The following is a 10,662-nucleotide window of genomic DNA, read 5'->3' on the forward strand; positions in this document are numbered from 1 at the left end:
CACTGAGCATATAATAGGTGCTTAATAAAGGAAAGGCCAACCATGAGCCTCCTCACAGCCTCTTGCTGGAGTAAGCAGGCCCCTGTACCCCACCTTTACTCACCCCTCCCCAACCTTTCTGTGCAGCAGACAGCTTGACTGACCTCAGCTGGACGGGGTCAAAGCCATGGGCTCCAAGTCCAGAGTATATCAAAGGTCAGGGGTTGGTCTCAGGAAAAGGATGGACAGAAGACATAAAAGCATTTCTCTAAAGAAACCCAGCTGGTCAAAAGCAGGGGACAAAATGTCTAGGCCAGATACCTGTTCTCATCCTGTTCTATCCTGGCTCTGAGGGGTGGTCAGGACAGGGAGACTCCTGCCCAGAAAACTCTGACTGCCCTTGTGCCAGGCTGCTTTCTTAAGACTGAGGAGGTGAGCTGGGTCTTTCCCTAATCTCTCATGTGTGTGTGTGTGTGTGTGTACGTGTGTGTGTGTGTGTGTGTGCGCGCGCATACATGTTAGTTTCTTCATCTTTAAAATGAGAAATTTAATAGCTTCGCAGGACACACACACACAAATTAGTGTTCTACTAATAGTGAGGGGGTGGCTTTAGGATGCTCATGTGCTGGAGGCATCCTGAATCCCCTCCCTCCAATTTGCCAAGCCCTTTCTTTCCACCCACTTATCTCTCCTTCCACCGCCACCACTGGAATCCAAGTCTCCAGCCGGCCATCTTTTGCCTGTACTATTGCAAAGAGCCCTGAATGCTTTCCTTCTTTCCTTTGATTCAACAATCAAAGAATACAAGGGTGAGAAACCATCCACTAGCCCCTAAATTCACACTATGATTTTTAAAATATTGACAATAAACAGGACTGGGGACAGTATGCTCTTTCTCCACAGGGCTGGTGTGTAAACTGGTACATTTCTGGAGGGCAATTTGGTTAGATGTGATTTACTGATTCTGTAGGTCCATTTTTCAAAATATAATAGAAATAAAAAATTACAGTTTCTGTACCAAGACTTCATTACAAGGTTCTTTTTGCCCAGCGGCCATGGCTCACGGGCCCAGCCGCTCCGCGGCATATGGGATCCTCCCGGACCGGGGCACGAACCCGTATCCCCTGCATCGGCAGGCGGACTCCCAACCACTGCGCCACCAGGGAGGCCCCATTACAAGGTTCTTTATGGTAATCTTGTTTCTGACAAAAGAAAGAGAAAGAAAGAAAGAGAAAGAAAGAAGGGAAGGAATGGAAGGAAGGAAGGAAGGAAGGGAGAAAGAGAGGGAAAGGGAAAGGGAAAGAAAGGGAGAGAGAGAAACAAGTCAAATATCCAAACATAGAGACTTTGGTTAAATAAATTGTAACAGTCTATATTTTGACTACAATATACAATTCCTTCACTAAAAGTGATGTTGCAGACCAGTAATTCTCAAAGTGCATCTAGGAAGAGCAGCAAGAACATTTATTTGAAATGCACAGGCTTACTGATTCAGAAACTCCGGGCTGAGCCCGGGAATCTGGGTTTTAACAAGCCCCCTGGGCAATTCAGAACCACTGTTGTGGGTGAATATTTATCCCTACCAAAGGATAAACTGTTAAATGACAAAGGGTTACAAAACAGCATGTACAAAACAGCATGTATGAACAGTGCGTCCCTATTCTGAATACATATATAAAGACACACATAGAAAAAGGACAGAAAGATTTTGTACCAAGGCGGTGACATGGACACTCTCTGGGTAGTAGGATTATGAGCTTTTAGATTTTTTTGCGTTTTGCTAATCGGTAATTTCTAACAAGTTTACAGTGACGTGTATTTGTGAAAAGGAATGGAGAGGGGGGAAAATGCAATAACATTTTTAAATTAAGAAAACGTCAAACGGGGAGGGCTGGGGGCGAGGTGGGAAGGAGGCAGAGAGTACTCCTCACCTTGATGGGGGGAGCGAGGCTGGGAGGACCTGGGTGGGAGCGGCGGGGCACGGCCGGCCACCCAGGGCCATTGCCCAGTGACGAAGGGAGAGAGGAGAGGGAAGGCAACGCTGGGGCGAGGGGAGGGGTCTCTGCGACTCCTCTGACATCTGGGAAGGCTTCCTGCGACTTCAGTAAAGAGTGGAGAAGAGACTTAGGGCAGACTTCAGGAAGAGCTTAACTGCTAAGAGCACCAAATCCCAGAAGAGGCTCCTTGGGAAATTTTTCCCGGCTGGAACCAAGGCTGCCCCGAGGGTGTCGAGCTTCGCCGACCGAGGGCGGGGCTGCCCTGATCTCCCGACCCCTTCCAGCCTTGGGACACTGGGGGAGCTGCGATCGCTGCGGGATTCCCGCCCCCCAAGGACGCTGCAGGGCCTGGGGGGGGGATGGGGAAGGAAGGAGGGGGCGGGGCCGTTGCTAGGGGAGGGGCGGCGGGGAGTGCGAGCAGCGCAGTCGGTGCGGCGAGGCGCGCTCGGCTCTGCCGCTCCAGCTCCCGCGAAGCCTGTTGCTGCCTTCTCCCGGCCGCCGCTTCCCGCCAGGTGCCCAGGGGCCGGCGGCCCGAGGGGTGCGGCGCGCGGGCAGCCCCCCGCCCTCTTGCTCTCCACGCACACAGGTGGACCCGAGCGTCTCCGAGAGCGCGGACGCCGGAGAGCCTCCCGGTGTGCCCCGGACCGCGCGCCAAGACCCCGGGCGCCGAGCAGCGATGAACGCGACCTTCCTGAACCACAGCGGCCTGGAGGCGGCGGGTGGCTTGGGCGGCGGCGGCGGCGGGGCCGCCGTGGGGAACCGCAGCCACGGGCTGGGCACGTGGCTGGGCTGCTGCCCCGGGGGCGCGCCGCTGTCCGCCAGTGACGGGGTCCCCGCGGGGCTGGCTCCGGATGAGCGCAGCCTGTGGGTGTCGCGCGTGGCGCAGATTGCCGTGCTCTGCGTGTTGTCGCTCACCGTGGTCTTCGGCGTTTTCTTCCTGGGCTGCAACCTGCTCATCAAGTCGGAGAGCATGATTAACTTTCTGATGCAGGAACGCCGGCCTTCCAAGGACGTGGGCGCTGCCATCCTGGGGCTGTACTGAGCGCCGCCTCGGCCCGCCCTCGGCAGCTTGGCTGGAAGAAGACGGAGAAGGGAGCCCAGGACCCTGGTTCCCCTCCCCGGGCTCTGCCGCCGCCTCTCGGCGGGCAGCGCGAGGGGCAGCGACGTGCCTCCGGGCGCCCGGGCCTGGGCCACTGCGGGACCTTAGACGGCGGCGCGGGAAGGGACTTCCACACCCGACTCGGTCCTGCGTGCGGTCCAGCGTTGGGGGGTGGGAGGGTAGAGGATGGGGGTTCTTAACTGTTACTTTGAAAGGAAGTTCTGGGCAGGGTGGGAAAGGTTGTGGGATGCACTTGGGGCTGAGGTCACTGGCGTGGGAACTTTGTGTGTATGTAGGTGGGGTGGAGTGGGGGCGAGTTCCGAGCAGCGTGCGGGGGGGACGCCGCTATTGACGAATCCGAGTCACTGAGCTTGGTGGCTTGATTTCGCATTTGAGAAGAAATCTTGCAGTAAAGCTACAGCCGTCGGGCTTCCCGCGGCTTCCGCCCGCACTCCTGTGGGATGTGTGTGTATGTTGCGGGGGGGGGGGGGTGTTGGCGGGGGTGGGCGGTGTGTAGCCTACTAGCAAGTACTTTAGGCAGGTCACAGGACGCCGGGCCTCAGGACTGGGCAGCTGTCGGGGCTGGTCGCGGGCTCCTGAGACCCCACTCGGAAGCCGCCGCCGGGGAGGAAAAAAGGTCGTGTTTTCTACGCGGACAGCCAGGGAGGCAGGTCCTGCAGGCTGGCGGGACAACTGGTGAGATCAATTAAATCCCTGGAAAATTTGAATCTATTCCGTGAGATGGAAAAAAAAAATCAATTACTTGAGTCCAAAAGGGAGAAAATAGCAAAAATAATACATCAGGACAGTGGGTAAATAAAATTTAATTAATGTGTGGGCAGCGGTCTAGATCGAGGGAAATTTTAATTATAGGGCCAAAAGCCCCATGTAAGGGCTTGCTTGATGCTACCCTTGTAGAGGGTAGGTGAGCAGATTCTGAAGATGTGCCCTTGCAGCATGGGGAGGAGAGTTTGGGTGGGGGGGATGTATGCTTGGGAGAGGGCTTTGTGGTTTGAAGGACCCAGGATGTTTAAAATGGAGCAAATGACCTCCAATGTAGCTGTGTTCAGGGAATTTGGAACCTCCTATTATGAGATGCCCCCTGCTGCCCAGAACCCTAGCACCTCTTATAGGTGCAGAATTTCCTTAAAGCCGTGTTAAGCAGTTAGAACCTTGGCACTCACAGCCAAGGGGGAGTGTGAGTGGCTCTGCTGTCTGCAAGTGTCTGGTCTGGGGAAGAACTGAAACTGGGGGGTGGGAGATAGGAGGAGAGAAAGTTGGGTTTTGTAGCTTGTGTATATCCCCCCTAGCCCTAGTGCCAACCCCACTCAGGCACCCTGGTGCATGGAAGATTTGGGGGGAGGGCTCTAGTGGATTTCTCCCCCTCTTCTCTCTCTTGCCATGGGTGGAAGTGAAGGTGAATGAGAAGGAAGGTGGCTGAAGCCTTACTTGGCTTTGGGAAGAGAAGTATAGGGAGCGCCATCTCATGTCTCCAACACTAGTTCCCTACGAGGTTGGGGGGGGCACAGCATCTCAACAAAAGCATAGATGGTCACTGATTATGAAGGATTCAGAATCCTCCTGGCTCCTGAGCCCTCCTGTGTAACCAGGATCGTCATCATTAGGGACTTCCCTGGTGGTCCAGTGGTTAAGACTCCACGCTGCCAATGCAGGGGGGGGCCCAGGTTCCAGCCCTGGTCGGGGAACAAGATCCCACATGCATGCCACAACTAAAAGAGCCCACGTGCGGCAACTAAGACCTGGCGCAGCCAAATAAATTAATAAATAATAATAAAAAAAGAATCATTATCATTAGGATGTGTCATCTTCCCACCCACACCCACCCCACCACCCCAATTTCAGACCTGGGAGAGTTCATCCAGTTAGGCCAGTCCAGTAAAGGATAGGGGCCAGAAACTACTTGCAGAGTTAAACCCACAATGTGAAGAACGTTCTGTTGATGGTTTGGGGTGACTTGCAAGTAGCCCAGCTTGATCTGGTGAGAGCAGCCTTGAACAACTGGGGCAACCTGGGGATCTGGCTCCGTGTAGCACAGCTGTCTGGAGCCCGGCTGACCCGATGGCCTGAAGAATGGAGTTCAGAGAGCTGCAGGCGATCACGTAAAACCCAAATGACGGGAAAAATGGGAATTTTGGCAGGGACGCAGCTTAGACACTCTTTTCTGGCTGACCAAGTTGGAGCGAACACTACGAGCACTTCCCTCTAATAAAATGGATCTGCGACTGGGACAAGAGAAGGGGATTCAAGAGTTAAGTTTCCTGAATTTGCTGAAAAAGGAAAGCCTTAATGGGGAAGCTTTGCAGGATTTTCTCACTGTAAAGAAGAAAAAGGACAATGAAGACGTACTAACGTGTGTTTGTGCACTCCATCCCATGACTGGCACACCCATGTGTACAAGTATGCACACACAGGCAGGTGCACACAAAGCCAGGCTCAAGCCCCAAACAGAAAAATAGCAAGTGTGAGTGGGGTCCAGGGAGGGGTGGAGGGTGAGATCTCTTGCAGTCCATCTTAGTTCTTTCGAAGCCCTGATGTCCTGCAATGTGTTTACAGAACTCCCTCATATAAACCTCAGGGGTGGGCACCCTTAGTTACAAAAGAGCGAGCGCATGAAGCATAGTGCTTCAGGGGAAAGGTAGGACTAGATCAGAATCCTGAGCCTGCGGCATCGGGCACTGGACCAAGAAAGAGCCTGGTTCTCCAATGCCCTCTCCTCACTCCCCACCCCTGTGCAGGGAGAGATCTTCCAACAAGGGCTGCCCAAGATTCAGGGGCCAAATCTCTGGAGGTCCTGGGTTCAGAAGAGAAGTCCTGGACGCTGGTCTTTGAAATCCTAGCCTCCCTGCTTCCTAGCTCTGTGACTCTGGGGAAGTAATTCAATCTCTCTGAGCCTTAGTTTCCTCATCTATAGAATGGAAGCCATAGTACCCATAGCTCCCATGAGATGATGAGTATAAAGTAGCTGACATAGTGCCTGGCATGTGATAAACAGCCAATAGAGATAATTATTATGATTATCATTATTTTTGTTTAGGGTGTGAACTCTTCCCCGGCAAGATATATTTGGTTCTCTGAAAAGGGATCTTGGACAGAAAAATAGTAACTCGTATTTGCAAAGCATTTTGTAGGTTTCAAAGCACTCTCATAATCAGGACAAAAATAATGTATCGCGTGTCTAATGAGCTGAGCACTGAGCTCCCACCTTGCTGAGGAAGGTTTCATTACTGCTCCCATTTTACAGGTGAGGTAACTGAAGCTCTAAGAGGTTGTCTGAGGTCACCCAGCCAGGAAGGGGCAGAGCTAGGATTCAGCCCTGCCTGTGACTCCAGCCTTCCCTCCACATGCTCTTGTTTGCTGTCCACAACAGCTTGGTGAGTAAGAGCACACACTGTCCCATGAGCCTGTTTATAGGAGAGGAAACTAAGTTTCCATTTAACGGACTTGCCCCTGTTCCTCCTTTCAGCGAGTGTCTACTGGGAATCTCCTGTGGGCCAGGTACCGTGCAGGCACTGGGGTGAGCAAGGCGATAGCAGAACTGGAGTCTAGCCTGCAGCCCCGGGTACTTGCACTGCTCCTCAGGACCACTAGCCCTCGGGTACTGAGGGTCTCAGGGACTAGGTCAGACCCTCTGCTTCCCTTCCTCTGAGTCAGGGATAGAATATCTGGGGTCACTTGTGCTCTCACTAGCAAGAGGTCCTCTGGAATGGGGGACAGTAGGAAGGGCTCACATCACAACATCCACTTACTTTCCCACCTGTTTGTCTGAATCCAGTTCACACAGAGCCATGCTGGGCTGGCTTCTGGGAGCCGCTCTGCCCAAACTCTCCCCAGACCCCAACTCAGCAGTGCAGCTCACGATCCTCTCTTGCCAATCAAGATCTTACCAGGTACATGGGATGTCCAGATCCCCGAACCCAGCCCAGGGCAGGCCAAACCAGGCAAGTGTCCAGGTCTCTGAGATGGCAGCTGGGGCAGGGGTGTGGGGTCCCTCCCCTGAGGCAGCATCTGCTTACCCCTGCAGCTCTATGGTGTGCTAGAGCTCCATCACTACACTACCCTCGAGGACCAGAACTGTCTTCTCTGTGTGTGCACTTTCTGTGGTGCCAAGCATGATGCTTTATTCTGATTAGGAACATCACAAGACTTGGTTGAATGGAAGACACAGCCTCTGCTTTCAAGGGGCGTCATGCATCTTAGGGATCAAAGACATGTAATCAAATAAACAAAACACAAGGAGGGTAAGTGTTCAGTCAGAGGCAAATAAAATTCCATGGTAATGATTCCCTTTTTAGGTGCTAATATTGCCACTTAGAGAAGATCTTCCACATGCCAGGAATGGTGTGAAGCACTTTTCATATTTTATCTCATAATCCTTTCTATTTTTTTCATAACCCAGATCTAATAATTCCTGCAAGGCAGAGACGGTTGTCATCTCCACTGAAGAGAACAAGGCTCGGACTGTTAGGTCACTCCTCTGAAACCACAGTTAAGAATCAATGGAGGGCCTCCCTGGTGGCGCAGTGGTTGGGAGTCCGCCTGCCGATGCAGGGGACACAGGTTTGTGCCCCGGTCTGGGAGGATCTCACATGCCGTGGAGTGGCTGGGTCCGTGAGCCATGGCCGCTGAGTCTGCGCGTCTGGAGCCTGTGCTCCGCAACGGGAGGGGCCATGGCAGTGAGAGGCCCGCGTACCGCAAAAAAAAGAAAAAGAAAAAGAAAAAGAATCAATGGAACCAGAGCCCACATTCAAGTCTATCTGAGTCCAAAAGATATTTGGAAAGTGAAGAGCTGGCACATTTTATGATTTTGATTGAAATTTTGAAATTAAACCATGCCTTGATTTTTCTGTTTCATTGTTCAGGATGTGGGGATATTTGGGGGAGCACTTCTCACTTTTCTTTGTTGCAGAATGTGATGGTGACTCCTTAGTCATGAAATAGTACTGCTACTGATGATGAAGATGTTGGTGAGAAATTAACGACTCACCACCATCATTAAACAGGCTATAAGTTGACAAGAAAAGTTACCCAAAACACTAAAAGTAGAGAGGGAAAGAGAGGGTTATGTCAAGACGGTTGACTATATACTCACTCCATCCAGCTCTGTGTCATTATAAACACTGGGACAGATATTAAAGAAAATCTATAGCATTGCAGGAAAACATAAGGGGTGCCCTCAGTAGACTAGAAACCATGAAGATATCCTGGAAAATAGGTGTCAGATTAGGTCAGGTCGGAAGGGGTACTCACAGCTCACAGATCAGAAAAGCAAGGTCTGCCACAACTCTGAGCACTTCTCGCCACCAGAGGCAACTCTGAGGCTTTGTCATGAGCAGGGCACTGGGATGATACAGAAAAGGAGAAATTATTTATGGCCGTGGTGAGCTTAAGACACACTGATCTGTAAAGATTAGAAGAGGTTTGCAATGGCAGTCAGAGGGCATACCTGCCCCAAAGACTGCTCTGGGTCCTTGATGCCATGGGCCCTGTCTCCCCTGGAACCTGCCTTGTTATGCTCCTGACTGCAGACTTAAATAATGAGATGCTTCTAAAAATGTGGCTTTATATTAACTTTTCTGCAATGTATGTATTGGCAGTCACATGTGTACTTACCAAAAGGGTGAAAAACTCCAATGAATTGCCATGGAGATGAAACCTGGAATGAGGTTGCCATGGTAACAAAACTGTTTCTAAAATGCCACATCACCTTGGGGAAGTAGGAAGGTCCTGTCAAAGACTTGAAGTTAGGGCTTCCCTGGTGGCGCAGTTGGTTGAGAGTCCGCCTGCCAATGCAGGGGACACGGGTTCGTGCCCCAGTCTGGGAAGATCCCACATGCCATGGAGCGGCTGGGCCCGTGAGCCATGGCCGCTGAGCCTGCACGCCCGGAGCCTGTGCTCCACAACGGGAGAGGCCACAACAATGAGAGGCCCGTGTACCGCAAAAAAAACCCAAAAAAACTTGAAGTTAGAGGCCAAATCACAGACCTTCCCATCAGGGCCGGGTGCTCTTTCAGTTTCTTTTTACTTCTTTTTTTCTTTTCTTGCCATCCCCAAAGGCAAGGGATTTAAATTTTGAAGACTTTGATTCAAGCTCTGGCTGTGCCGTTAATAAGTCATGGGAATCAGGTATCTGAGGGCCCTGAAGAGGTGTGAGGAAGAGGGCTGCTGGTCCTCCTCTCTGGCTCTGTATTGACCTGCCGTGTGACCTTGGACAAGTCATTCTATCTGTTCCTGGGTTTCCTCCCATACAAAGCAAGGAGCTGGACTAGGTGGTCTCTAAGATCATTCCAGTACTTTTCTCTCTCCCATGACACTCCGCCTCGAGGGTCAACCAGCCTCTTAAGTAAATTAGGCCAGTGGAGCTGTCTGTGGTGCTGAACATATGTCTGTTGAGCTCCTGGGCCACATCCTGTTCTCAATAGATCATGGCTATTCTCAGCACTCCCAGAGACTGGCGGACTCAGGCCGCCTCCATCAGGAGTCTAGGAACCTGCTTGCAGCTGGAGAGGAGACTCCAGAGGGTCTTGGAGTTCAGAGAGCACTGGAGGAGGAATCTGGAGATGGGGTCCCAGCCTGACTCTGACATTTGCTGTCAATGGGTTTTTGATGAAGCCACACTTTCCCTGTGGACCTTTGTTTTCTCATCAATGAGGCTAAGATGGGGACTAAGATGATCCCTAACGCCCGATGGGCCAGAAGAGTCCTGGGAAGCTGGCCTGGGCTACAGGGGACAGGAGAGCCCATACATATTCAGCCAATCCCCACCTGTCCCAAGGCTCAGGCTTCTCTGGTAGGACTGAGGATGATGAACAAAGCACACTCCCTTGTTAGGAACATATGTTCTTTTGTCTGGAAGAAAAGACAGGCTGTGAGCAGATGCAGCATTTACATTTTCTCAAGTGACAACTGAACACTGAGGATGATTAGTGCTTGTCATGAAATGTGTCAAAACTATAATAAAATCTCCAACTTATATCATCCTCCTACTTATCTGATTATCTTTCCAGAATCTGCTTCACTCCTCAGTATCATAGGATGAAAAAGACAAAGACAGGAAAGCTTAAAGGGAGTTCACACTAGGAGGGACATAGACACCGCAATTCGCTCTGAAACATGTTTTTCACCCTTCAACTCCCCCATTTGTCGACATAATGGGATGTTTGGGAGTGTGGAGTCCATAATCAAGAAGGGCCCTTGATTCAAGCCCTGCTTCTGCTCCTTATCAGCTATAAGACACGCTTTCCAAGCTTCAGTTTCTTCGTTTGTAAAATGGGGGTTAATGACACGTACCTTTTTTTTTTTTTTTGCGGTACGCGGGCCTCCCACTGTTGTGGCTTCTCCCCTTGAGGAGCACAGGCTCTGGATGCGCAGGCTCAGCGGCCATGGCTCACAGCCCAGCCGCTCCGTGGCATGTGGGATCTTCCCGGACCGGGGCACGAACCCGTGTCCCCTGCATCGGCAGGCGGGCTCTCAACCACTGCGCCACCAGGGAATCCCAACACGTACCTCTTAATGTTGCTGAAGGGATTAAGTAACATCGTTTATGAAAATGATTAGCAAGCACACATT

General features: G+C 51.7%; 1 protein-coding gene across 1 annotated transcript; it reads left to right on the forward strand.

The window, feature by feature from the left end:
• Nucleotides 1–2,652: 2,652 nt before the first annotated feature.
• RPRML (reprimo like) lies at nt 2,653–3,018 on the forward strand (the record flags this gene model as incomplete). The annotated part of the gene is made up of 1 exon (XM_079726142.1): nt 2,653–3,018. The coding sequence occupies one exon, from the start codon at nt 2,653–2,655 to the stop codon at nt 3,016–3,018; it is 366 nt and encodes a 121-aa protein (XP_079582268.1).
• Nucleotides 3,019–10,662: the final 7,644 nt, after the last annotated feature.

The sequence above is a fragment of the Hyperoodon ampullatus genome (genome assembly GCF_949752795.1).
Source record: "Hyperoodon ampullatus genome assembly, chromosome: 19".
In the NCBI taxonomy this organism is placed as follows: Eukaryota; Metazoa; Chordata; class Mammalia; order Artiodactyla; family Ziphiidae; genus Hyperoodon; species Hyperoodon ampullatus.